This window comes from Phyllostomus discolor, chromosome 2 (assembly GCF_004126475.2).
Source record: "Phyllostomus discolor isolate MPI-MPIP mPhyDis1 chromosome 2, mPhyDis1.pri.v3, whole genome shotgun sequence".
NCBI classification, from domain to species: Eukaryota; Metazoa; Chordata; class Mammalia; order Chiroptera; family Phyllostomidae; genus Phyllostomus; species Phyllostomus discolor.
This window is the reverse complement of record NC_040904.2, coordinates 8,032,315-8,060,241: the sequence shown is the minus strand read 5'-3', so window position 1 is coordinate 8,060,241 and position 27,927 is coordinate 8,032,315. Positions and strand designations below refer to the sequence as shown.

General features: G+C 58.1%; 1 protein-coding gene across 2 annotated transcripts in view; it reads right to left on the bottom strand.

Moving 5' to 3' along the window:
- ABCG1 (ATP binding cassette subfamily G member 1) overlaps positions 1-27,927 on the bottom strand; it is a 49,728-nt gene that overhangs the window by 6,107 nt on the left and 15,694 nt on the right. Inside the window, exons 3-13 of one of the 2 annotated variants that reach the window (XM_028504512.2) lie at positions 13,186-13,303; positions 12,034-12,166; positions 9,659-9,709; positions 5,651-5,796; positions 5,232-5,355; positions 3,851-3,965; positions 3,018-3,202; positions 2,775-2,876; positions 1,537-1,705; positions 614-714; positions 338-496 (exon numbers count right to left, since the gene is read on the bottom strand). In XM_028504512.2, the coding sequence (XP_028360313.1) occupies positions 338-496; positions 614-714; positions 1,537-1,705; positions 2,775-2,876; positions 3,018-3,202; positions 3,851-3,965; positions 5,232-5,355; positions 5,651-5,796; positions 9,659-9,709; positions 12,034-12,166; positions 13,186-13,303 (1,403 nt within the window). The remainder of the gene's footprint in view (positions 1-337; positions 497-613; positions 715-1,536; positions 1,706-2,774; positions 2,877-3,017; positions 3,203-3,850; positions 3,966-5,231; positions 5,356-5,650; positions 5,797-9,658; positions 9,710-12,033; positions 12,167-13,185; positions 13,304-27,927) is intronic. The other variant, XM_028504513.2, reaches the window with a different exon arrangement.

Below are 27,927 nucleotides of genomic sequence, written 5' to 3'. Positions count from 1 at the left end.
GCGGGACCCTGACCTAGTCACACGCCCCTCTGGGCCTCGCTGTCCCCACCTGTCAGCAGGGGGCAGCACAGCACCTAATTCAGGGTGTGCTCGGGACTGCATGAGCTCCTGGGTGGGGAGCTCTGAGACCAGCTCCTGGCACCCACGAGGCGCCACATAAGGGCACCCGCAGCTGTCGCTTTGCCAGTCCTGACCAGCCGGGACACCGGGAGTCCTGACCCTGAGACTGACCCAGGGACGCCAATCTCGGGAGAGTGAGGAGGGCAGAGCAAGGAGGAGGGGGTGGTGCTGAGCCCCGCCAGGGCGGCGGGGAGGCGTCTCCTTGGTGGGTAGTCACCTGCAGGGACGTGGAGGCGGCTCCGATGAGGAGGCCCAGGGACTGCGCCACCAGCGAGGTCATGGTGCCCAGGGCGGCGAACAGGACGAACCGCACGGCGTCGGACGGCTGCGATGTCATCCAGTACACGATGCTGCAGTAGGCCACCGGGAACATGATCTGGGGACACAGGGGCCGTCACCCTCTGGCGGAAGCGGGGCCTCCCACCCCGGTTGACGGGGGCACGGTGAAGAACCTGTGCCCCTCTCCCAGCACATGCCCTTCGCGCGTGCGTACCTGGAAGGGGACGTCGGCCATGGTCTTGGCCAGGTAGTAGGCCTTCAGGCTGTACCAGTAGTTCAGGTGTTCCCGGAGAAACACTCCCATCTCCAGGGGAACTAGGAGGCAGGGGAATGGACAAAGGGTCAGGCAGATGTACCCGTTGTGCCAAAAACTGACACAGGTGAGCTGGCCGGGCCTTCAACCCTGCGGCCCTCGGGGTCTGGGTGGGACAGGTAAGGACGGAGTCACTAGCCTGGGGAAACTGCCGACCACTTTTATAACCTGGGAGTCACCCAGGGGGGACATCTATACGAATGTTGAATATTAGTGATTCGTGTAAGCATTTCCTACTCAACTGGTTCTCACTGAGTAACTGACAATGTGGTTCCTTCCTGTGGCCAAGAGCTCGCAAGCTGGTCTTGGAAACTGCGGGCGATCTGGGGAGGAGGCCCTGTGGGGAGGAGGCCCCATGGGGAGGAGGAAGTGCTTATGCTGCAGTTTGGCCGAAACAGAGGGTTTCTACACCGTCAGCCCACAGGGACCGAGGGCAGCTTACCCTGCAAACCATCTAGGCTTACACGGAAATCCATCTGTACAGCCTTCCCCACTCACCAGCCTGGCTGACCCAGGCCCGTCTTAGTAACCGAATGAGGTTAGAACACCCTGTAGAAATCTCTCTTGCACATTAGCCTTCCGCCATGCATACAAGTTTTCCATTAGTGACTCATTCCTTTGGCTTAAATTATGGTGTGTATTTTCTAGTCTAACAAAAAAACGCCACTGTACATCTGTCTACAAAGAACATGGTATTTTAAAAAACAAGACACGGCGTGTTCAGAAAACTCATCTCTCGGCTGAGCCATGACCTCGGCCCCCGATTCCTGGGCTGGAATGATGGATGACAGGGGAGGGGGGCGGGGGGCCAGGCGGACACTCACACGTGAGCACGGTGGGCATGAGGGCCGCGAACATGAGGAAGAGCATGGAGAAGAAGAGGAAGCCGGAGTTACTCAGGACCTTCTTGGCTTCATTTCCGATGCCCAGGTAGAGCAGGCCGATGAGGAGGCCGATGCCGATGTGTGAGGTGATCCGCAGGTGTGTCAAGACCTGGGGGGCGGATATGGATGTTACTCGTGCGCCTGGAAGTCGGGGGGCCGGGCAGTGACGGGACAACGGGGCCAAGGCCTTGGGTGCATCGACTGTCACAGACCTCGTGCTCCATCCTGCCCCTTCTCCTCCAGCAGGGCAAGCATCCACCCTAAACCAGCTCACACAGCTCACACACACACACACACACACACACACACAGCAAAGCAAGCCCCCCACCCTCAGCCAGCTCTCTCTCTCACACACACACAGCAAAGCAAGCCCCCCACCCTAAGCCAGCTCTCTCTCTCACACACACACACACAGCAAAGCAAGCCCCCCACCCTAAGCCAGCTCTCTCACACACACACACACACACACACACACACACAGAGCAAAGCAAGCCCCCCACCCTCAGCCAGCTCTCACATACGTGCACAGGGAGCAGTTTATCATGGTTAAAGCAGAACCGTTCTAAAGGAGAGGACATGTGGCGACGAGGGTGGAAAAAGGGACGGCGGGTGGGTACCTCGGGGCCCACCCTTGCAGAGCTCCATTTTCCACACGAGGTCCCAGAGGCCCGCTGGGCACTCAGCCCGCCGTGGGCGGGTGGTCAGACTGTCCACGTTAAAGGCGGCCATCACCGTGGCTCTCCACTGCCACCCCCTCCTCCCTGACCAGCCTCTCTCCCTACAGCCCTGGAGCCCCGCGCCTGGCTGTGCTCCCCTGAGGGAGGAAGGTGCTCCCTCTCGTCACCCTCGGCCCGATGACCTGCTTCGGTCAGAGGAAGGTGAGCGCGGGCGACAGGCTGCCACCGGAAGTGTTACATTTGGTTTCTCCCCTGCACGTTCCCTGCCCCACATCCTAGAAGGAAAGGAGCTGGGCCTCCCGTCGGAGCCCCAGGACGAGGGCAGGGTCGCAACGCTCAGCCACAAATATTTACTGTCGCAGCCGCTGGCATTTGGGGGCGTTTGTCACAGCAGCGTCACAGAGTGAACGCTGACCGATGCAAACGGAGGGACAGCGGTCTGAGAGGTCCCTCTGGGGACAGGTTCCCCTGAATGTGATGGGCGGCTGCAGACGCGCTTACCGAGTCCCTCATGATGCTCAGGAACGTCCTTTTGAAGAGGATGCAGAACTGCGTGAGGCAGCTGGCGGAGAAGCTGTGACAGCCCTCCGTGGACGTGGAGTCCTGAGGACACACGGAGAAGGGAGAGGCGGTGAGACCTCCCCCACCCCAGGACGCACCCCCCCTCTCGGCGCAGAAACAGCGCCACGCGCCGCGGGGGGGCGCAGCGCGGCGAGCGCTCTCCCGGGCCGGGGGTGGGATTACCTTTCTCGGCCCCTTCAATCGTTTTGCCTGCTTTACCTCTTCAGAGGGCCGGTGCCAAAGGAAAGGGTTCACCTCGGCATCCCCCACAGGCTCTTTCCGGTAGTCCGAGTCGCACACGCCCTCGCGGACGGCTCTCACCAGGCGCCCGTTCTGATCGCCGTACTCGCCGGACGCCACCTCCATGACTGCGGGGGACACAGGCGCGCGGGGTCAGCCGGGCCCCGGGACAGCACCCGAGACACTAACGCAACGCCTGAGCCTCGTTCACTTTTGCAACGACAGAGCCACGAATCAGGCAGGGCAGAATATTTTTAACTGGCTGTACGTGAGCCGCGTGAGGATGATGATAGAATAAAATCATTTAAGCCACTGACGTTCTTTCAGCTCTAAACCCGCCCAGCCAGGCAAATTCGCATGTCAGGAGCCGGGAGATGAAAATAACGAGCGTGTTCTCCGTTAGCACAGGCGCCCGTCCAGCGTCCACCGAGCGCCTGTGGCGGGCGCCCAAGCCTCGGGGCGGAAGCTGGAAGTCAGCCGCATTTTGCACATAGAGCCGGGTGTGAGGGACGAGACCAGTGGCAGTTCAGTGGGACCACGGAAAAGGGGGCACTCGGGGCCCTGAGCTGTGCTTGGCACCCCAGGGGCATTGAAACTTGTTATCGTCCCCAGATATTTTATCTGGAGCAAAACCAACCTCTTTCTCTCTCACAGGATGGCACTTGAGCCGCTGAGAAATAGTAACTCCCAACCGGGGGCCTCGGGAGGAAGAGGAAACCCAGCGACAGCGGCGAACAAACCCCTTCCTCTTCCCTCCCGGTCAGGGCTCTACTTACTAAAGTCGGCTGGGTTGTGGTAGGTGGGGCAGTTCAGACCCAAATCCCTCAGGTATGGTACAAGATTGGAGACTTTCCCCCGGTACACGCATTGTCCTTGACTGAGGACATACAGCTGGAAGAAGCAGGGAGAGGTGAAGGTCAGCCGTGCCTGCCTCCACAGAGCGGGGCTGGTGCTTTCAGCCCACCCACCCACCCACCCATCCATCCACCCACCCATCCACCCACCCACCCACCACCTACTCAGCCACACTTCCACTCCTCCACCCATCCATCCACCCATCCATCTACTCCTCCACCCACCCACCCACCCATCCATCCACCACCCACCCATCCATCCACCTACTCAACCACACTTCCACTCCTCCACCCACCCACCACCTACTCAACCACACTTCCACTCCTCCACCCACCCACCCATCCATCTACTCCTCCACCCACCACCTACTCAACCACGCTTCCACTCCTCCACCTATCCACCACCCATCCACTCCTCCACCCACCCATCCATCCACCCACCCACCCACCCATCCATCCACCCACCCATCCATCCACCCACCCACCCACCCATCCATCCACCCACCCATCCACCTACCCACCCATCCATCCACCACCTACTCAACCACACTTCCACCCACCCACCACCTACCCAACCACACTTCCACTCCTCCACCCACCCACCTATCTGTCCACTCCTCCACCCATCCACCCACCCATCTGTCCACCCACCCATCCATCCACCACCTACTCAACCATGCTTCCACGCCTCCACCCATCCATCCACCCACCTATCCACCATCCATCTATCCATCTTCCCACCCACCTACCCACCTATGGATCCACCCACCCTTTTACTCCGCTATCCATCCATTCACTCTGATCTTCCTCGCTTCCTCCCTCCCTCCCCAAGGCTCAGGGAAAAGTTCACAGGGAAATCCATGATAAGTCAGGGAAAACTGACAATATCATGAGGCCCTGAATTATTTTGTTATATTGATTTTATTTACACTAACTAACCACCTACTCAGGAAAGATTTTGGAACCATACATGCTTTGACCCTTGGGACTTATGATATTATACAAATAAAGTAACCTGTCACTCGATTCCATGAAACAGGAACTCCCCATTGTAACAGGGAAGCTAACGAAGCCACAACAGTATCAGCGACCCACCCAAGGCCCTGCAGCCACATGCCAGCCCCAGAGGGAGGACACTGGCCCCCTCTTCCCAGCCCCTTCCCCAGCTGCTGTGGCTCTAGCACCGTACGAAACAAAACACTGGAGGCCACTCAACCATGACGACAACGCTATGACTAAGGGGAACGCCCCGAGTGCCCGGAATCCGGGTCCACCAGGGCCGGCCACGGCAGGGCCTGAGTACCTGGTCGAACAGCTCGAAGAGCTTGGCGCTGGGCTGGTGGATGGTGCAGATGATGGACCGTCCTCCTTGAGCCAGCCCTTTCATCAGGGACACCACCTGGAAGCAGGAGGCGCTGTCCAGGCCACTGCAAGACAAGGGCACCATGAGACGCTTGTGGGACCCCCAAACCACACCCACATTCCCGGGGCACTGGGTGGTCCGTGTGCCAGCCCGAGCCATGGCGTCTCCTCATCTCAGAGAGGGAGAGCGGGCAAGTCCAGTCCCTGCTCTGTGACCCCGAATTTGGGTCCCTCTGTAGGGAGGAAAAGATGGGACATCTAGGGCTCATGCCTTCCTCATCTGAAGCTACAGTAGGGCCCCCTGAAAATCTGCAGGCAGAGAGGTCAGGGGCTCCTCCCCCCACTGGCCCTGAATACTACCTGGTTGGCTCGTCGAAGAACATGACGGGAGGGTTGTTCACCAGCTCCAGCGCGATGGCCAGGCGCTTGCGCTGCCCGCCCGAGAGGCTTCCGGTCCGCGTGTTGGCACAAGACAGCAGGCCCAGAGCCGTCAGGATCTCCTTGACCTGGGGTGGGGGCGGCAGAGTCACCGTGGCCCTCAGGGACCTCCCACCGCATGTCACCACCTCTGGCGTCCCCATGGAAACCTGCTGCCTCCCCCCACTTCACTCCCAGACACACATACAGACCGACGCCAATGACCCCAGTCCCACCCGCCAGGCTGCCCGTTTCTAAGTCCAAGGTCCCGATTCGGGTCCCACAGGCTGAGAAGCCGTGGGGACACTAGGCCCCCCACTTGGGCGGAGTCCTTGCCCTGCTGTTGTGACCTTCACTTGCAAGCCTCGCCCAGGGCCCAGGTCTGTAGAATGGGCAGACTGGTGGACACACAGATGGACAGGTGACGGGGTTTCTGACCAGCACAGAGGAAGGGCCACCAGGACGGTGACGTGAGATAATGCATGAAAGGGCGTGGCCACGTGAGTGTTTCATCGACGGCAGCTGTTACCAGGAGGCCGCTCCCGCAGACGCACGCACGCAGGCCAGGCCTCTCGGAAGGCACAGGGGAGCCCCCATGCGCACTGGCCAACAGGAGAACAAGGTCCCTGAAGGGGCGGCTCCACGAGGGCCCTGCTTGAGGCAGCTGGTCCCTCCCTCTGTGGCCCCGAGGCCCTCCAGGACGCAGGCTGGCCCTTGGGACACAGACGTCCACTGCACGTGGAGCCCTCCCCGGGGGATGGGACCGCTGGTCCAGCGCTGGCTCAGGACCAGAAGGGTCAGCAGTCTTCAGGGCTGGCGGGGGGTCAGCCGCAGTGCTCGGGTGCGGCGTCTTCTCGGGGGGCGGCTGCCGGCCTCCCTGCCTCCGCACAGCCTCACCTCCCAGGGCCACCCCCCCAGAATTCTCCCGGCCATCGTCCCACACCCTGGTGGCTCCTGGGTCCGTCTGGGTGAAGCCAGTCCAGCAGCTTCTCTGGGGAGATGAAGTCATCCAAAAGGAGAAAGAACCCACAAGGAGGAACATTTCCGTTCCGGCGCTTGGCTTACTTAAGCACAGTCCGTACAAAACTCAGTTTAGGTGTCAGAGAGACCCAGGACACTGCATTGCTGCTCCATGGGCTAGGAGGCAGCTGGTCAGACAGATCTGGGTTCGAATCCTGCTCATCCTCTCTTGTTGATCCCAAACCCTGCTCCACACTGCCTCTTCTGGAAGGGCATGCCTTTGAGGGACACCAACCCAGAAAAGAGGTCAGCGAGGTCACTCAGAAAAGGCCACCGAGGTGGGGCGGGGGGACACTCCTCTCGGCACACTTCCCCTCCTGTGCAGACAGAAGCACAGTTACTGGATGAAGAGTCATGCTGGCCGGCCTCTGCTCGCGTGAGGGTCATCGCAACGGGGCACGGCACGTGCCCTTTGCCCGTCCACGGTTTCCTCCGAGGGGTCGCCCCTTGCTGCCGGCGTCTTCCCGGGGTGACACTCTGCAGGCCGGCCTGATTTCAGAACTAGCCAGAGAGCACTATGTGGCCCTGGGAGCTTTGCTCCTGAGGAAGCCCCCTCCCCGGGGGCTCTCGGGGGCCAAGGCTGCTTTTCTGGGAAACGAGGAAAGTTGGACAACACATTCCACTCCGGCCAGAACATTCCAGTCTATTGTGTTTCCAGGCAGGGGCTTGGAGGGAAATGAGTCAGGGCATGTGATGGGCTTCTTATCCTTAAAATAATCACGCGATCCTGTTGATGGGTTCCTGTCGGAGACGGGATCTGACCCCGCAGGGCAGAGGGCAGGAGGATGGGCTGGTGAGAAGCGCGGGCAGGACCCGAGACCGCACGTTGGCCCCGCAGGGGTGGCTTGCTGCTGCCTTGTTCCATCGACCTCACGAACCTGAAGTGAGAGGTGAGGCTCTCACTCCCTGGGGGCGATGCAGCCACACAGTCCAGCAGAGAGCAGCACGGGGCTGCCTTCCGGTCTGTGTCCCAGGACACGGAGGACACGCACTGGACGGGCCCTCCCGAGGGGCACCCCCTTTCACTACGGAGAAAGCTATCTCGCGCCCGCCCCTCCTGCTGGGGACGGCAGCGTGGGTGCCGGAGGCCTTCCCCCGGCCTCGGGGCTCCGGGATCCCATCCGTGAGGAGGGAACGGAAGGCCAGGCGCCACCTGCCTTCGGGGCAGCAGAGGCTGACTCAGATGACCCCGGCCAGCTGCCTGGACGGGGCTGGACGCTGCCCGTGAAGGTCCCGCCAGGGCAGACCAGCTGCTGCAGGAGGCTGCGCTCCTCAATACAGAACGTTGGCTGAGTGGCACATGCTGGTCCTCCCGGCCTGGCGGCGAAGGCTGCCTTCCCCGGAGCACCTGTCCCACATGGGGGGCGGGTCCACGCGGGTCATGCGTCGGGGAGTCCTCCGTGGCCTACTTACTAATGGGTCACGCCTGTTCTGGGCAGCTCAGACACGTTAACGGCATCATCTAAATCAGGATCACGCTGCCCCGGAGGCAGAGGGCGCCTGGCCTCCCACTCCCTCTTTAGAGATGGAAGCCCAGAGCGGCCGGACGCAGGGCCCAGGGTTCCCCAGTGGGTCCCGGGAGGCCAGGGCTGAGGGGACACCCCTCTGCTGTGCTGTGTCACCGCATCAAGTGTCCTTCCTCCCCCCGCACCCGAGACGGGGGGCTCCTGCTGGTGCTGCGTCGACACCAACAACCTTCATTGACCGGAGACACAAACACACGTGACTCCCGTGTTTTCTCCATCTCTGCTCCAGGCCTGTTGAATCCACGTATCCCCTTCGATCTCAGGATAGAAGAGTTCCGCGTGATGCGTCTTCGGCAGGACAAATTTTGCTGCTCACAGAGATGGGCCTTCCCACGCACACTGTGCAGCTACCCCTCCCCTCCCCCGATTCAAGGCTGAACCCTCAGAGTCCTGGAGGGCGCAGCGGGGCAGAGAGAGGAGGACAGGGAGGGCGAGGCGGAACCCTGCAGAGGCCGGCTTTTCTGTTCACTCCAAGGTGGCTCCCACGGAGGCGGCAGTAACGATTACACGGGACAGGGGACGTGACGGACGCAAACAGAATGGTTGTTGGTCTTCCCTCCGCGTGTGGCGGTGCCCTGTTGTCACCCCCGCTCCGTCAGCAGATGGAGAGCCATGCTGCCCCACTGGGGCTTGCCCCCCCACCCACTCTACCCTCCCCGCTGCTGGGCTGCGGCCCCGAGAGGGCCTCAGAAGGAGATACTAGTTTGTATAAGTGGAATTTCACCAAACTCTGCTCTAATACTGAAAACCCCGCCGGCACCCACGGTGGGAGCAGAGAGGAGGGGGCTGAGTTCCCCATCGGCGTGTGTAAATACTCACTGGTCCCCCACATGGGGCATTCTGGGGCTCTCCCCCGGGGCCGCTGGCCTAGCGCCCTCCCTGCTCCCCGGAGTTCCGGGAAACGAGGAGGGCCACGAACGGGGTTAGAAGAAGGTCTTACTCAGCCTGGAAACACGCTCATTTTATTTTTAAAAGGCTGGTTAACAACACGTGAGCATCAAATTTCTTCTTGCCAGTGTGTGTGGGTGAAGGCTGGTTATTTTTAACTGAATGATGAGGCACCCTCACGGTTAGTATTTTATAAAAAACAACTGCGTATGAAGCATGTTAAACCCTGAAAGGGACGGCACTTGGGCGGACCCTGAGGCTCTCAGGCTGGTGTCCTGCCGCATCCCGGCTGCTTGTGTGGCGGTCCCAGGACATGAGAGTCAAGGCCGGGGCTCTTGCGGTGGAGGGACACTCCTGGCTGCCAGGCTAGAGCACCGCACACCGCGATGGCCCCATCCCCCCTCCACCACCATAGGAGGCGAGGTGCCAAACCAACCAAACCAGGGCGGAAGAGGTCCCTGCCCAGGTGTTGGACCAATGGCGCTCATGCACCTGCGGCCCCAGCGCACACACTCACCATCTCCCTTCTGCCTTCGTCTTTCTCCTGCAGCTTCAGATGTGCGGACACCTGCAGGGAGGAGGGCACCGTGTCAGGACAGAGTTGGGACAAGTGGCCCTTGGCGGGCAAACCTCGCAACACACACCACAGGCCAAGAGCCCCAGGGGCTGGAGGAAAACCCTCGGGGTCTTGGCCTCCCACCTCCCTTGGCTCAGCGGAGGTGGGGTCCCCGAGAGCCGTGCATGTGTGGGGTGCTTCCTGTTCTCTCTGTCGAATCGCTGCTTTGCCCCTGAGAGAAGTTATATGCGGGCAGCAGAGAGATGAGGAGACCGCGGGCTCCAGGGCCTGAGGACCAGCGGCGTGCACGGAGGAACTTCCCAAGCCGCCTGTTAAACCACTGGTAGCTTAAAACTCTCCATTGCTCATCACAGCCCGTTGGAGAGCATTGACACCACAGGAATTGGCAAGTGCCGTAGATCAGGACCCCGGTTGGGCTGTTTGGTTTGAGGCCCTGTTTGCCAGCGCACCCCTGGGCCCCTGACCCTGCTGGGTAGCATCCTGGGTCGCCAGCATCACGTCCGGCATCAGCCTTGCCTCTGCTCTGCCGACCTCTGCGGCTTTGGGGACCAAGGAGCCTCGGTTTCCTCGTGGCCACCACAGCGAGGTCAGAACCCGCCCGCCGCAGAGCTGGCGACGTTGCCATGGGGATCAGTGACAGGCTGAGGTGCAGGGGGGGCGGTCACAGTCCCGGAGTCGGACAGGGCCAGGCCGAGGTCAGCTCAGTCGGGCCCCGGCTGCTTGCCCGGTGACACCGAGGGGTACTCCTGGGTGGGCCCGGTGGTTGTGTGGGTCAGAACAGCTCATGAACACGCACAGCCCATGGCTGGTGGCCAGTACCGTCCCGACGTGTGTGACAAGACCTCACGTTAAAATCTCACTTAATTTAACCCGTTGAAAATAAACGGGTTTCGTGGCAGCGCCCGGTGGGAGGCTGGGGGAGGAGGGAGATGGCAACACGAGGCACCAGTCCTGTGTGTGAGAGGAGGCAGCGGCCGGGCCAGAAACCCAAGCGCGGCTTCTCCCCGGCCACCCGGGAGACAAAGGGGCAAGCTGGGAGTTGACGGGGCGCGGGGAGCTCACGGCTTCTGAACTTACTTTCGTGTCTGCAGGCCCCTCCTAAGCTCCCTGTGCCCTCATCAGAATGTCGGCTTGGAGGCCAGATAAACAGTCAGGGCCGCCCGTGCCTCTCGGGAGGCCAGCCCGGGGGAGAGGTGTCCCCTGACCTCTGGAGCACCGAGCACCAGGGACGATGCCAGGAGCAAGCCCGTGGGGCCCTCCTTTCCGTGTGTGCACAAAGCAGGTTAGGGTGCAGATCACATATCTGACACCTTAGCCTGCTTCCCTTCGCCGAGACCCCCTCGGAATTGCCCTCGGGATGCAAGGCTGGCGGCCGCCACCCTGTGATGCCGGAGGGGAGGAAGCTCTGCTCAGTCCCAATGACAAGCGCAGGGTGCGACCTTTGCAGGCTGGGGACCAAGGCGAACCCCGTCCACTGACCCAGGGCACAAGGCAGACAGGCGGAGGACACGGCGTCATGGGCCCGGAGCGGCCTGGAGCTCTGTCTCTTACGGTGGGTGAGGGCAAAGCAGAAAGCTGAGCAGCCTCTCCACAAAACGCACCATGATGAGCGAAGGGTGGCCAAGCGACCTTCCCAGCTCTTCTCCATGGGAGACACTGTAGTGGCTCCCGCTGCCCAGAGCTGGGTCCGTGTGGTCCCTATTGGTGTGGGCTGGGCCTCTTTAAAGAGCGGCCCCAGGACAGGGCACTTGGCTGGGTTGGGGTCTGTTCAAAGAGCATGGTGGCCCGGCCGGCTGTCCTGGGCCCCAGAGTGCAGGACGCCCTGGGCTAGCAGCTGATCCTGGAGGCTGCCCTTGCTCTGTGCTTTTGCAAGACCGCGTGTCTGGTGGCTGTCGGCTATGCACGTGTGTGCGGGGCCTGGCAGCAAATGCTGGCTCCACTCCCCCACCTGGCAGGCAGGCGAGTCAGCGGAGGATGAGGCCCTCGGGCCCTGACTTGGCACCAGGCTGACTGGAACTCGGGTCCAAAGCCACAGATGACTGCAGGGCAGCTGACGGGAAGGGCAGGCCCTCGGCCCGAGGGGGCAGGACTGTGGTCGCCTCGGAAGGAATCACCCACATCAACAGGGTCAGTAACTTTCTCAGGAATCTGACCTGGACTGTGCCATCCAGGGTCTATGACAACCCAGGGTCTAGAGGTTTATTTTCATGAAGCTGTTCCAAACAGCTTGGCTGCTGTCAGCATGCCACTGGAGGGAGGGGCCTGGCCCAGCCCCCGCCCCACACTGGGCGCTGGAGGGGAGGGGGGTCACTCACCATCATGGCTTCCTGCACGGTGAGGTGCGGCAGCAGCATGTCGTCCTGCATGATGTAGCAGGACACCTTCCGGAAGCAGCGCAGGTCCCGCGGCATGCCATTGATGAGGATGGCTCCCTTCATGCCGGTCTCCCTGCAGGGCCAGAAGGACACTTGTCAGCCCAGTCCCTGCTCCTCCTCCCCAGAGGGCCCGGCACAGAGGCAGCCCCTCCCAGCAGCACCCTCCCGGGGGCAGGAAGGATGGAGACCCGAGGCAGCCCCCGCACTCACAGGGAGGAGCCGCACGGAGCAGATGCCCAGCACAGACAGGGGAGGGCGTGTTCGTAACAAGTGCCCGTAAACAAGCAGAGGTACACGTGCATGCTCCTACACGTAGCCTCAAGGTCATAGGTACACCCCTGGCTTTTCGGGGGTTTCTAAGATGGGCTTCTGAGCAGTCCTGTGGGTATCCCAGGCCACCCTGGCTGCCCCCAGAACAAGACTCTGCAGCCGGGCGTGTGGCTGCTACATCAGACCCAGTTCCTGAGGGTCCGGCTCTGACGCTGACAGGGAGGGAACACAGCAGGGTGCCTGGGCTCACGTGGCTCAAAAAGGAGGGGGGCAGTGCCCTGGACCCACTCAGCCAAGTGCCTGGCCCTTCGCCACCGGGAATGCTGTTCTCTGTGCCCACAGTGGCTGGGCTGGGGCACCTATGTGTGCTTGGAAACGGGGGGCACAGCCCGGCCAGCCACACACACTCACCCCCTATCTCCCAGACCCACGCACATCTCCACTGCCCGAGGCTCTCCTGGGCGCCTCGGCTCAGCCAGGGAGACGGCGGGGGCCCCAGCCGTTCTGTCCCACGGCCGCCTCCCCCCACCGAGTGCTGAGTGTGCAGCGTCCACTTCCACCCCGTGGTGCAGGGACCAGGAGCCACCTTTTGATGCTTTCAATGCTACTTTCTTCCCTGAGCTGTTTCCCGCACAGACTCAAAGCCTCTTAAGGCTACCTGCCCGCCCCCCCGCCCCCACCGCCATCCCCCAGACCTCACTGGAGCCTGTGCAGAGGAACCACAAGAGGAGGTGGGACGGACGGAAGTGGCTTCACTATCCGTACTGTTGTCACGACGCCACAGCAGGTGAGGACCTGGTTCTCCTCGGGGGGCGCGCTCACCTGTACCCGGCCAGGATGTTCATGAGCGTGGACTTCCCGGCCCCAGAAGGGCCCATGATGGCCACCAGCTCCCCACTGTTGAATTTCCCGGAAATGCCTTTCAGGAGGGTCTTGTACCCTGCAAAACAGCAGAGGGCGTTCACTTTCCTTCCAACTGTCGCAGGACCGGCTGGTCTCATCCCCAGTGCCACGCAGACAAGCGCATGGCGCACCTGGCATTCCTGGTGCACCTGGCCACGGGACCCAGGCCGGGGGCCACAGTCGCCTCTAGAGTGCTTCCTGGGTCACGGCAACGGCAGTTACCGGTGGGTGTGCGATGCCTCAGACTGTGCAAGGCACTCTCACACACACTATCCAGGGTACGAGGGCTCCACCATGCCCCTTTCAGAATGAGGACTCGGGTGTCCGGGGCCCGGGGGACGCGTCCTGGCCCCCACAGCTAGCCCGAGCAGATCCCGCCCCAGGCCCCCAGGATGGGTAACCACACAACTAATGTATTATTTCTTTTGTGAATTTTTATTTATAATTTATACAAATATAAATTATTCACATAGGATTTATTCATAAATCATTACTCTCTATTAATTAATTTATAATTAGAAGTTTGTCATTTGGGGGCCACACCAAGTTGCTTTGGAATTTCTGCCAAGTCTGCATCCCAGCGCTCCGTAAAAGCACAATCATCTATGCACCCTGAGCAGCGCCACTCGGGGTTTTGGGGTTTTTCTGAGTATACTGTTCAGATGTGCGATAAAAAATAAAACCGAAGAAATGGGGTTCGTGCACAAAGACGCCTAATTCAGAAACAGTTCCTGGTTCCTGAGCAACAGCCCCAGAGCGCACCCTTGAATGACCAGGACCGTGCAAACGCCATGTGTCAGCTGCTGCACGAGGGGGCGGGGCCTGATGGGAAGAGGAGGCGGGCACCCCACCAGAGCCCACTGGCACCCCACCAGAGCCTGCTGGCTCCCCAGGCCAAGGCGGGGTGCCCCCCAGACCCCAAACCATTCTGTGCGTCCAAGCCCCAGCCAGGGTCTGGAGTGCTCCTGTGTCTCCCAGACAAGTCACCTGAACCCCCAACCTGTCACCAGGTGCCACCTTGGTTGAGATGAGGAGTCCCCAAGGCCTTGTTTAGTCAGGCAGAGAGAAGCGGAAACAAAGGCAGGAAGCCCGCGGCTCTGAGATCTGGCTCATTACAGAGAGTGACAGCCGCTTGGGGAGGGCCGCGCGGGTCATCCCGGTGGGAGAGGGGGAGGGGCAGAGAACAGAGGGAGGGAGTGGGGCAGAGCAGCGCAGAACGGCCCGTGAGCCAGACGCCTGCCACCGGCAGGTCCGTGACGCGAGGTCAGCAGACACCGGCCGGTGAGAGTTGACGGGGGCCCACAGGGACCCGGAGGAACACATCAGCCCTTTAGTGACAGACAGACAGAAGGGCCGAGGGGCAGCAGAGCCCCCTCCCCTGCAAGGTCAAGCTGCCAGTGCAGCAGCCCCTGAAGCAGGATGGAGCTGTGTTGGCCCGGAGCTCTGGGACCGGGGCCACAGGGGACCCACCTGACATCACGGAGGGAGCGTTCAATGCCAGGCGCGCCAGACATCTGCTCGTTAGCGGCCTCTCGTGGGTTCAGGCCCAGAGCAGGGTTACTCCCGAGCAAACGCCCTACAAGCTGTTCCTTCTCAAAGTTCAAGGTTGATCCCCAGCTGGTCCCTCGTAAACCCGGAGCTGCCTGACGCGGCAGATGCCTTACGCAGATAGCCGCTGGCCACTTGGAGGCCACGTGCAGCCTGCACAGGGGTCGAGACGACCGGAAAGCAGCCTCGCTGCTGGGACTCCGGGAAGCCGCTCCCTCTGGGCAGAGCCCACAGGCACTGCTCTCGCTCTGACGTCACCTGGCGCCGGCCCTTGGGGCTGGGGTCCACACTGGGACACAGATAACAATAGTGGCTGCAGGAAGGTCACAGGCTGGGATGCCCGTAGCCGGGAAGCCAGGAACAGCCACGGGTGTGGCAGCCAGGGGAGCATCCGGCCCTTGCCAGGGAAAAGGCCGGCAGAGTGGGGGACAGACCGCGGTCTCCTCCCCTACGGCCACCAGACTGGGACAGAGAGTCTGTCCCTGAGCCCTGGGGCTAAACAGATCCGCGGTCCAGTCAAGTGAGCTACGAGGCCTCCTGGGGCTGATGACTCATGCCTCAGAGGGGGCAGCGGTTCCCAGGGTGACACGGAAAGGTGGGGAGCGCGTGGGTGTGACACCTGCAGGGCCAGCTGGGAAGGGCCGCCCCGAATCTCAATGACCTGAGGCTCCTGAGGCTCCGTAACGGCGGGAATACAGGAGATGTCCTGCAAGACCTCTCCTCCTAAAGGCCAGCCCGCCGGCCACAGACTGAGTGCCCGGCACAAGCCTGGACACGTGCTAACCGCCCCACGCACACCTCGTTTTCCTCCCAGCTCTCCTTGCTTTTGCCCCCAGAGGCCCCAGGATGTCCGCTCCACAATGATGTGACCAGAACTGTCTCCTGCATCACCACGTCCCATAGGTAAAAGGGCACTAGGCTTGCAGCGGTCACCTAAAAAAAGTTTATGGAATTCACGAACAGAAGGTGAACTCTTTGCACAAGTGAATTCAGAGTCACAGCCACCGTCTCGGGCACCGCCATTGGGCTGGAGCTTCTTTCTGAGCCATGGCCTCCGACAGGCCGCTCGGGCTTCAGACCAGCGAGTGCTGCTGGGTCAGCAAGAAGGTCCCAGGAGGCCCTGGCAGCTCAGCTCTTCAGGCGGTCCCTGAGGTCGGCCCACAGGGTCGAGAACTGCTGTGCGGTGCATTTTGGAGGGGCCTCGGGTATCCCTGCACGGATGTGCAAAAGTCACCCGTAAACCCTTACATAATCTCAAGCAAAATGAGCATTCTGTATACTTCAGAGTGATTCCTGTCTGATGCAAACGTTACTGACGTCGGGCGTACAGAGAGAGAAATGCACGCATTGTACGTGCATGCGAAGTTAGACACTCCCCCGAACTGAACTTCCTTGAGAGCCAGCCCCCCCCAGGTCAGAAATGGGGGGTGAGGGCCCTGGGAAGCCCCTCCCACTATGCCTGTGGGTAATCGTTTTGGAATCTTAAGCATAACCCCAGGGGCGTTGACTTTTAGACAGAGGACTATATTTTTCCCAAAGGGGAAAAAAGTTATTTTCTTCCCTCAGAAGAAAGTGAAGACAACACTCTTGTGCCCGCGGAACGCTCCTTAGATGGGAAAGTGCGCCCCAATAATCCCGGGAGCCTGCTGCTTGCCCTGTGACCTCGCCCGGGGTGAGCTGACTCTAGTCCAGAACACGCGCCAGGAAGTCCCGGAGAAATGGGACGACTGACCATCGGCACGTCCTATGTGCGCTAGCAGCGCCTTAAAGGGAAATGGTGCCTGTTGACACCCCCAAGGTGCTGGGGACACACAGCAGCTTAGGTTCGGTTGGGTAGGGGTGCAGATTCTCTCATCTGTGGAAACGTGCCCTTGAGGACAGTCCCACCGGCTCTGGACGGGCTCCTGTGGGATACGAGGCAGAAATGTGCCAGCTTTGCCTGCATTTCCCCCACATGCCTCTCAGCAAGCTGGGGACCAGGCTCTTCTCTGTGTTTTGCAAATGAGAAATGAGGGCTGAGAGAGGGTTAACGACCTACCCAAGGCCACCCACTGGCCCAGGAGAGGAGCCCACATTCCCCGACCACTGCTGCTCACCTCCAGAGCTGGCCCTTGCACCCCGCCACCCGTGAGCCTCTGCCAGCTTGGGCAGCCCCTCCCCCACCAGCCTCCTTCCCATCAACCCCTGTGGCCAGCTCAGCTCAGGAGCGTGCATTCAGTCCACTGTTGCGGGAAATATCTGACAGAGGACTGGGAGAATGCACAGGCCTTTCCTTCCCCCAAAGCGGAATCCCCTCGGTCGCCGAAGGCCGGGGCTGCCGCCTGAGTGTGGGCAGAGCGGCTCCTGGCGTGGGTGCAGCGAGGTGACCCGAAAGCTGAGGACCGGATGTCCTGCGTGCATCCACAGAGCTCTTAACTCATCCAGTCGTCCCTTGCCCTTCAGCCTCCTTTTCTTTCCATGAAACATTCTTGAGTCAAAAAGAAAGAAAGAAAGAAAAAGAAAGAAAGAAAGGAAGGAAGGAAGGAAGGAAGGAAGGAAGGAAGGAAGGAAGGAAGAAAGAAAGAAAGAAAGAAAGAAAGAAAGAAAGAAAGAAAGAAAGAAAGAAAGAAAGAAAGAAATTCCTGCCAGCGTGTGCCCAGGCGTCTGCCATCCAGGGCAGACCCGAGCCCCGCACTGTACAGGTCCCCTCTGTCTGATATCTAAGGCGTCACCTTCCCTTACAGTCGTGAGAAGTACACCCTCCGACCCACAAGCCGCTCCCCATGCTCCTTGTTATAGAAACACCCCTGCCCCCGCCGCCGCTGGCTGCCCAATGACAGGGACTGGAGCAGATGCATCTCAGAGCAGCTCACAGCACACCGGGCCCCTTGGGAACTGCGACGCCCGGTTCTGGTGACCCGCAGAAAATAATAAGCAGCCTCTCCCTCTAACTCCAGCAGCGAGTGGCTCGCTCACCCGGGCTTCCCTTAGCAAGCTGCTGTGGGAAGGGGCGGCAGTTTCTAAAGTGACGCCGGGGTCAGTCATGGCTTTTGTTCGTGGGCTGCACCCACCAAAGGCTGTGGTCTCCCTGTGGGGGCTGAGCGGGGGTGGCTGGCGTGGGTGCCCCCTGAGAAGCAGGCTCATGTCGTGCTTGTGCAAACGTCAATGCCGGGCTGACCGCTGGGGTGAATGTGCCGTAGAAGTCACTGTCACAGACAAACGAGTCACCACGTGGAGTGGAGCTCTGCAGGCGGAGGCCGCAAAGGGGTCCTGACCCTGGCTTTGCCCTCTCACCTAAGCATGCACCGAGGTGGCCGGACCACACCAAACGCTCCTCCTCTGGGCCTCATGGGGAGCCTCATCACAGATGAGGGGCTCCCAGTGCCACAGAGAGGCCTGGTCTTCAGCAGGGGCGGCCAGAGAGCTGTCCACCTTCACAGCCCCCCCCCACCATGTTCCCCTCTTTCCCTCTCTGCAGTCCCTGCACCCATCAGCCAGGGGGCTGGAGGTGGAGTTTCACATCCTGCCTGTGGGCATCCTCATCGGGACCCCTCCTCTCACAGAGGGGATGGTCAACCACAGACAAGACAACCCCACAGCCCAGCCTGCAGAACGTGGCCAGAGGCGCCAGACTCCCCCAAATCCTAGCCCAGCGTGAGCCTTTATCCCTCGTAATGAAAATGGGGGGAAAGTTCAAACATTTTCCACTACGAGAATTACTGAGATGGAAAAAGAAGCAAACTCACCAAGAAATAGAAAAAGAGTCGGTTAGATAGTATTTCTCAAAAGTTTGCAATAGCTACCCTTTCTTACCTCAGTAAGAAATGAATGATAGCTATTCCCTGACACAGTTTTTAAATCACAGTCAAGTTTACAATCTTGTGGCTTTACTGTAATGGTAATGTTTTGCTTTTAAAAAAATTTATTGCCCTAGCTGGAGTAGCTCAGTGGATTGAGCTCAGGCTGCGAACCAGGCATCACAGGTTCGATTCCCAGTCAGGGCATATGCCTGAGTTGCAGGCCATGACCCCCAGCAACTGCACATTGATGTGTGTGTGTGTGTGTGTGTGTGTGTGTGTGTCTTTCTCTCTCTCCTTCCCTTCCCTCTCCAAAAATAAATAAATAAAATCTTAAAAAAAAATTTACCCTGATCTGGTTCCACAGGGCTTTAGTATTGAGAACAGAATTAAAGATACCACCTTCCTGTTCAGAATAAAATAAGTATGTGCATGTAAGGTACGAATTTAGATATGGGAAAAACAAGATCTGGTCTCAAAATCCAGTTTGTCTTGAACAAAAAACCCTGGGCCTTGATTTCTAATCTACAAGACGAGAAGAGTGGACTCTACGGACCCTGGAGGGCTCTCCCTAACTTTAGGAAACACTCACGCATGAATACAGTCGTCCTGCTTGTATATAAACGGGCAGGTGCACATTTCTACACCTGCCATCGATTCTTGAAACCACCTGTCAGGCTTTCTGCAAGGCAAGATGATGAAGAAGAAACTAAAAGGTTCCGGGGTTACGTTTCATCCCTTTATCTCGAGGAGGAAGCGCTGCGGCGGACCGGGGCGGCCTCTGCACCCCGGCAGCGCTGTCTGCTCTCCTGTCCCAAACTGAGGTCACTCGATGGAAACACTCACTGGCCGGTAGTCTATCAGAACGGCTGTCTCGTGTTTGCCGGTACCTCCAGTGAACAATGTCTCGGTAGCAATAACTCCCCCTAAAAGCTATTTTACATCTGTCGATGACTATTTCTTCCCCTTAAGAAACTGCCTCAGATGTACATATGTGGCCTCTGTAAAAATCCCCGCATTTATTCCCTTGAGCCGCTCGGATGGCAAATTCAGCTGCTGCCGTCTCCCAGACCTGGAAGCAGACAGCGGCACCCGTGGTGTCGCCGATCCACCCCCCTCGCCTGCCCACAGCAGCCGCGGGTACCCCCCACCCGCCCTGGCCTCTCTGGCATGTCCCGTGGAGCGAGGGCCGCTGTCCCTGATCTAACTTCAGGGCGTCTCGTGCTGCCCCGTCTGCTCAGACGTCAGAGCTCCACCGAGACACGCAGACGTGCAGGTGCCTTCGAGAAAGGGTGGGGCTGAGGAACAAACAGGTAAATAAATGCTCGAGTGGCCTGGTTCTCCCACAGGGCGGCCCCGAGAACGCCTCACCCACCCAGCTGGCCTAGGGCCAGCCCCGAGCGGCTCTCTCTCCTTTGCCTGTAACGGGACTCCCGTTCTTGCACCCAGCCTCCTGGGCCTCTCCCCGCCCCCCTCACACAAGGGGGGCCCAGCTTCAGTCTACGTGTCTGAGATGCCACCTGCGGTCTTCCTGTCACCTGGGCCAACGGCAGGGTTCTCTGCAAACCACGGCTTGCAGAGGAAAGGACCCCGCCCTCCAGGACAGCGCTTTGTCCAGGGTGTTTTGTGAAGCAAGTTGGGGCCTACATATTCCGTTTCCCACGTTTGCGAAGCCCTTTATTTGGACTGAACTTAAATCAACAGGAGAAGAGTGCCCTATCCTGGTTCCTTTATAACTCTCATGACCACAAAATCCCCAGCCCCACGGCTTCCCCACAAGCCAGTGGAAAGGCCTACGTTGTTACGTACACCCCATTTTCTCTGGTCCTTTCATGTACGGACTTTCAAAAGCCCTCTGACCCGCAAGGTCGCCTCATCCTGCACACTCGGGCACACAGCACGGGGTCCAGAATTCCCTGGGGAGGCGGAGGCAGCCCCGGGAACACAGGTCCAGGGAACACGGCTCTCTACTCCGGACACTCAGACCCTAACACAGGCCTGCACTGCAGGGGCCACCTGGGGGACAGAGCTGGGGCAACGATGGGGGACCCAGGACCCGCCATGCACAGGGTCTTCTTACTTGGAGGCCACCCTCCGCCAGTGACTCAGGAAGTGGTGAAGTTCACACTCTGGTTTCTACTGGCTGTTCCTGGGAAGACTCCGGCCAGGTCAACAACCTTCTGAACCTCGAGTCTAATCAGCCAGCTGGGGGCTTTCTCTGCTTATGGTTATTCTGCGTGTGAAAGTGCTTCCCCCAGGGTGAAGGTCACTGTCAGCTCTCAGCAGGTATTTCCCAAGCTTTTTGTGGGAGCCGGTTATTTTGTGATAGAAAAACAGATGCCACGTAAACAGCCCCGCCCCTCCACACGGAGGCGAGAAGCCGTCACGCGGCCGGTCCACGCTCCAGCCATTAGGACCCCTCCGCGTTCCACGCGTCACTCTTAAAATTCATGAACTATGACCCCTGTGACTCAGAATCTGCCAGCTGCGAGACAAGGAAGTGGTTGAAGTTCTTTACCAAAAAGACAGTGGGGACCGCACAGTGATTTCTTTTATTTTTTTTAAGACTTTTTTTTTTATTTTTAGAGAGGGGAGGGAGGGAGAAAGAGAGAGAGAGAGAGAAACATCAATGTGCAGCTGCTGGGGGCTGTGGCCTGCAACCCAGGCATGTGCCCTGACTGGGAATCAAACCTACGACACCAGTTATTTCTTTTATCTTCACCCAAGGACATGTTTTTCATTGCTTTCAGGTGGGAGGGTGAAAGACAGACAGACAGACAGACATGTCACCTGGCTGCCCTGACCGGGGATCGAACCCTCAACCATTGGAGGATGCTCCAACCAACTGAGCCACTCCAGCCAGGGCCAAATTTTGAGGTGTTTTAGATACACTGATTCATTGGCAAAGCTCTATCTGTGTCAACTGCCTTATCTAGTGTCTTATCTGTTGGTGCAGAGGATTGGGGCCAGGGCGACCTCATTCTGTCAGGGTCAAGTACAGTCCCAAATACTGAGTGAGCAGCCCAGGTGGGATCCTGCTGGAACCTGGCACCTGAGGGGAGAGGGGCCGCTCAGGGTCTGGGCTGCCCGTCCTGAACACCTGTGAGCCCTGCATCTGCTCCGGCCACACTCTCTCCACCCCAGGCTGACCCCAGGCTCCAGCCTCTGCCAATGACTTTGCCACTTCCAGTGACGTGCTAGCCAGAAGAGAGCAATGTTTCTTCTAGCCAGGGACAAGCAGGGTTTGCAGACAAGGAAAGAAATGAGCAGATTAGACCTCTTGGTTTCCGGCCGCCCTGCCTGTCTGCGCAGTGCTGCATCCTGGGATCACGCCTGCCCCTTCACACCAGCCCGCGTACCAGATTTCACAGAGGAGCTGGCAGGTGGACAAGTCGGTGCTCGAGTTCAAAAAGCTTTCTTTGGGGCTTGAATAGGTTTTACAAAGAAGCAGAAAGAAACCTTATCTTCTTTACCCCACACAGGTGATACTGCCACCAGCAAGTATAAACACACACACACACACACACAACTATCTGAAACACAGTGCTCAGGTCAGATTAAGATACAAATACAGGCTGCGCTCTCTTAAATAAGAACAGAAACTGCAGAATCCAGGCATTCCTGCCCTGTTACCCAGCATCTGGAAGCCTGCTGTGACCACAGAGATGTCCCAGGGGACAGCAAGCTTTTCCCCGGGTCCCCGTGGAGGGGAGAGGGCTGACATGCTCCCCAAGGGCACAAGGGGCTCAGGAGGCCAGCGCCTGGCCCTGCATCCCACACAAAGCAGTGCCTGCATCCTCGTCCCTCCACCCCACCCCACCCCTGCCCCAGCCCCAGGGAAGCTGGCTGTGCTGTGGAGATCCTGAGACCCCGAACCTGGCCCGCCCCCCTCCATCCTCCCCAAGAGGCTAGCAAGGTCATTTCCTGCTCTAGCTTTTAAAAACAATTATGATTGTTGCCCTATTACAGTTGTCCCAATTCTTCTCCCTTTCCCTCCTCCACCCTGCCCACCCCCTGCTCTCACAGGCAGTCCCCACACTGTTGTCTGTGTCCGTGGGTCATTCATACATGTTCTTTGACTGGCCCTTTCCCTTTCTTTCCACCCTTATCCCCCTACCCCCTCTCCTCTGGTCGCTGTCAGTCTGTTCCATGTCTCCATGACTGTGGTTCTATTTTGCTCATTAGTTTATTTTGCTCATTCGATTCCTCTTATAAGTGAGATCACATGGTATTTGTCTTTCACCAACTGGCTTATGTCACATAGCCTAACGCCCTCCAGCTCCATCCATGCTGTCCCAAAGGCAGGAGCTCCTTCTTTCTCTCTGCTGCATAGCATTCCACTGTGTAAATGTGCCACAGTGCTCTGATCCACTCATTTACCGATGGGCACGTAGGAGCGCTTGGCACCAGCTTTAAAGGGCCAGGTGTGGCTTTCAGGTGGCCATCTGTTCCTCTCTGCTGTAGCTCAGCAGTTCTCGGAGTGGGGTCCCATCAAGGTCAACCAGCAAGGTCAGCATCACGGCACACTTCTGGACATGCCAACTCTCGCCTGCCCTGGGCCTGCTGAATCAGACCCTCAGGTGGGCCCAGCCCCTGTGTTTCTCAAGCCCTCGGGGTCGTCTTGGTGCTCACCCAGGTTTGAGACCATTGCCTCTTGTCATGAAGGCTTCTGGAGGCGTGAACTAGCAACCACCACCACTCTCTCCATCAGCTCGGAGGGGAACTGGGGGTGTGGGGGCGGGGTGGGAAACAACGCCAGAGCTAGGGAAGGGGAACCGGCCCCTAAAAGGTCAGCATTCTTCCTGCGGCTAATTCACCTGACTCATCGCTTAGCATGTATCCTGACTCATCGCTTAGCATGTAGACTTACCATTCGGTTCTGGACATCAGCCCCCTATGCCCTCAACTGCCACAGCACCCTCCTCCCCTCTCATAGCAAGTTTGCTAAAGAGCCAATATCCCCTGACAGAAGCTCAGAATGTCAAAATACACTAGTAAGAGTGGCACATGCTCTGATAATTTTGCTTAAAATAAAGTGCACTAGGATCTACCTTTAACACACTGGCCGCACGTTTCTTAGAAACACAGCTCATTGTCTGTGCTTTCAGTAACAGGCGTGTTTGTAAGGCAAGTAACCAAGCAGCACGGGGCATCCTTAATGAAGTGGAGCTCCTTAAGAAACAGTGTGAAGTTACTAATGCCCTCCGGAGCTGCAGGCTCCCCGCAGGAATGGTTTCCGTGTGCAGCGAGCTCACTGACGTCATGATGACGGAAGAACATCCACTTTGCACTCATTTGCACGAAACCTGGTGGCCCAGAGTCCTGAGAGGCAGTCGCTTTCTTTTTTTTAATCCTCACCAGAGGACACGCTTATTGATTTTAAATGGAGGGTAAGGGAAAGAGAGAGATGGGGAGAGAAATATCGATGGGTTGCCTTTCGTACATGCCCAGCTGGGACCAAATCCCCAACCTGGGCATGTGCCCTGACCAAGAATCGAACCCTCAAACTTTTGGTCTATGTGACGATGCTTCAACCAATTGAGCGCACTAGCCAGGGCAAGGCAGTCACTTTTGAACACGGGCAGTGTTCCCATGAGCCTGCGAATGTCAGAATTACAGCGTTCCCAGAGATCACCATCCTGTTCGCTGGGCCGCAGACAGCCGGAGCGGCCACCCCACACCCCCAAGCCCCGCCTCCTTCTGCCCACGCCAAACCTGTGCTGACAAAGGGACAAAGCAGCAGAACTCACCCCTCACCGCCCACCTCTGCTCTCAATCACCTGGATGGCACCAGTGGGCACAGCTGCTGCGTGTGAGCACGTGCGGCGTGCGTTCGTCACAGCTGTTCAGCCCTCCCTGAAGCTGGGCGGCGGGTTTCACCTGGGCCCGGTCATGAGACCTGGCTGCAGCCCTCCGCGCTGCTCAGTCCTCCCAACTCCTCAGATTTCTCTCCCACGACGCTACCTCGAACTCACCGGGAAGAACGTTTTAAGGCACAAGCCTGGAAGCAGTAAACATTTTCATGTTTTGAGTTCACTAAAAATGGCCCCGGGCCTGGGTGGTCACTGGATCTGTGTCCCATGACAACGGGCAAAGAGGAGGAGCATGAAGGTCAGTCACTCTGCACTTGATCCTGGGGTCCTGGTGGCCCTGGGAGGAACTCTGAACCTGTTACTTACACTTCTCCAGCCGCGGTTTCCTCATTGGTGGTGAGGGAACAATGCCCCACGTGGTTGTTGGGGACCCGATGGGGCAGGTCAGGCCACCGACCTCCTCTTCTACCCACACCGGGGTGTCTCACAGCCCAGGATGAGCACCCTCCGTCTAAGACAAGGCACACAGCCCTGTGACGTTGGGCAAGTCCCACACATGTCCCCACTCCTCCTTCACGCGGGGCCTGTAGGGACGAGGCATTTAGAACGATGCCTGGCACCGAGGAGATGCTCAGTGAGGCCGACGTTTACCACAACTGGGAAGTAGTTCTACTTCTTTCATTTTAAAAGCATAAGATTTTACCCCAAACTTACTTTTAGAATGACAACTAAAAGGCTTCGATCCATCCCATCAATTCTAGGCCATTGTATCACACATCACATCATTCATAAGGGCTGTTCATTAAGCAGCGCGTGCATGGCAGGCACGGTGCTTCATATGTGCCAAGTTCTTTAATCCAAGAACGTAGGTTTTATCATTGTCGATAAGCCCTTTTTACAGGGAGGTTGAGTCGGTCACCCAGTTTCCTAGCTCCTAAGAGCAGGGGGAGCAGGGTTATGCAGACTCTTACTCTTGACCCCCACCCCCCCAGCCCAGCCCTCCCCCCACTGAGCACACACTGCCAAAGGTGCTGGGGCCTGGAATTGTTTGATTAAAAGAACTAGAGAAAGAGGGAAAAAAAAAGAAAATTGTGACTTAGCCCCATGCACAGTTTGATTCATCTTAACCTCCTTCTTGTTACACACGTACTTAGTATTACAAAATGGAAAGAAAGCATTTTCTACAAAAGTACGACCTGACAAGTTTCACATTAAACATGTGCAATTCCAAGAACAGCATCTGTGCCCCGGTGAGGCTGCTGCCACAAAGGGACTGTGGCCCGCCACCAACGTCAGCGAGGCCACCGGGCCCACCGCGGCTGCCAGTGGGAGCAGTGGGCATCGCGAGATCCTTCCTTTCCAGCTGTGAACATCCGGCCACAAGGCTAAAACGCATGGCACCTGATGCATCTCGCATCCTCCCGAGATGACCTCCCTGAACCTTCCTCCTGGGCCAAATCTTGAAGTAGAAGGTGGTGAGAGCTTTGACCCAGTGTGGAAATTTCCATGCAGTGACTGCAAATGTACAGAAGGCACATCAATGTAAATAGTCTCAACCACGCAGCTCTCATCAGTGGCGACCTGCAGGTCTTAAAAGACCTCCCAGAGAGAACGAAACCTCGGCCTCTCTGGTCCTGGAAAGCGCACGGCCTTCAAGAAGAACCATTTATTGACATCTCTGAAATGCCGGGGTGAGGTCCTAATAGCGGCCATGACCAAGAAACCTGGGAAGCCTTAGAGAAGGAGAGAAGGAGCCGTATAGAAATTCTCACAGAGGACCGCTTACCAGGCCGATATTACTATTATTATCATTATTACTACTCAGAAAAATCCTTAATAAAACCAAGGACACAAAATCCAACCCTTCAGTGACCTACACACTAAAATGCCCTGAGCCCACTACAGTATCAGTAAGTGGCCCTCAGCCACTCCCCACTCTGGGCTGTGCCATAGGGACAAGGGGTAACTGACACAGTCCCCATTCGAAAGCTCAGAAGGAGGTGCCTGGGAAGGACCCTAGCCATAGACGTAGGGACAAATGAAGGCAGGCTCCTTCCCCCGGCCTGGGAGGTAAGGTGTACTCCGGGCAGAGGGTGTGGCACAGGCCAAGAACACACAAATCCTGATCAAGCAAACCCCTTTCTTAATAGGCAGCCCACCTGGCTAGCCCGTGGAGAGTGGCTGCAGAGAAAGGAGGCTGGAAGACAGGCAGTAAAGGGCGCTCCTTGAACCCTTTCTGCCAGGCTAAGCACTTTGAAATTCATATTAGAGAGACCTATCCAATTCTAAAATCAAGGAGCACAGAACACCCCTGGGAAGAGAGAAGCCAACGAGATAAAAACCGCTACCCTCCTCCTGTAAGCCAGACAAAAATTAGGGATGAGGGAAGGTTGTGTCATTTGGCCCAGGACACACACACCGCACACGGCACATCTGGGACAACTTACGGAAGGGCAGGAGTGGACACATATGGCTGGAGGGCCCACCATTTAGGACCTAACCACTTTCCGGACAAGCTGATAGGTAGGTCTTTAGTTTAGAAACAGGAAACCCACAAGCTTCCTCTACCAGTCTTAATGGGAACTCTGATAAAATATGAAACTCAAATGTAAGGGCTCCCACTTTTCAACCGGACTTCTGTATAGAGCACGTTCTTCTGTTAGCGACGCGCGTGGTGATCCTAGTAACGGGCCACCTCAGCTGTCACCCTGCACACTGCCTTCCTTTCGCAAAGGTTTGCACTGGCCTCACCCGCAAAACCTCAGAGGGACAGAGGGAACTTATCGTGTCCGAGTTTCCCACCGCTGCCACCTCTAACTAACTTCCCGTATTCCACCTTCAGCTCAACGAGTCTCAGCTGCTTAAGAACTATAATCTCCACATAGGTTTATAAAAATGTCTTTTCCATAATTAAATAAGCAAGCAAAACCCAGGACTATGAAAAAAAATTGTCAGCCCCTGGCAACTTGCATTTATTCGGGAACCCCAAAGCATATAAATGATGGTGTTTAACTTTTTGTAACTCGCAGGAATTAAACCCAAAGGAACCAGATCTGCCAGGTAGGTGTCTAGAGAAGGCCCTGGTCCCAGGGAGAGGTGATGTATAGGACCACCAGGGTGGTCCCACGCCTTCTAGGCATTATTAGAATGCAGCCCGAGTGGCAGAAATCATGTTTATCCCATCTGTGGAGTCACCAAAAACTATTCCACAGCAAACACACCTGGCCTCGCCTCACCCGCACACGCACACTCAGGGTGGGAGTGGCAGCGCAGGGCGTGGGCTGTCTCTCGGCCGGATTCCAGCCTCCTGACTGGGTCCCCAGTACTCACACCTGCGGGGAATTCCAGGATTCCAAAGCCACCCCGGACATTTTTAAACCCTGACCTCGGACAAGAACAGGGGCCGGTGGCTTCCTGACCGACCTGCTCGGCCCAACCCAAGGGGCCCTCCCTCCTGCCTTCACCCACCCCGTGAACCCAAAACAGAGAGAAACAAGAGCAGTGGATTCAGACATTGTCTGTCT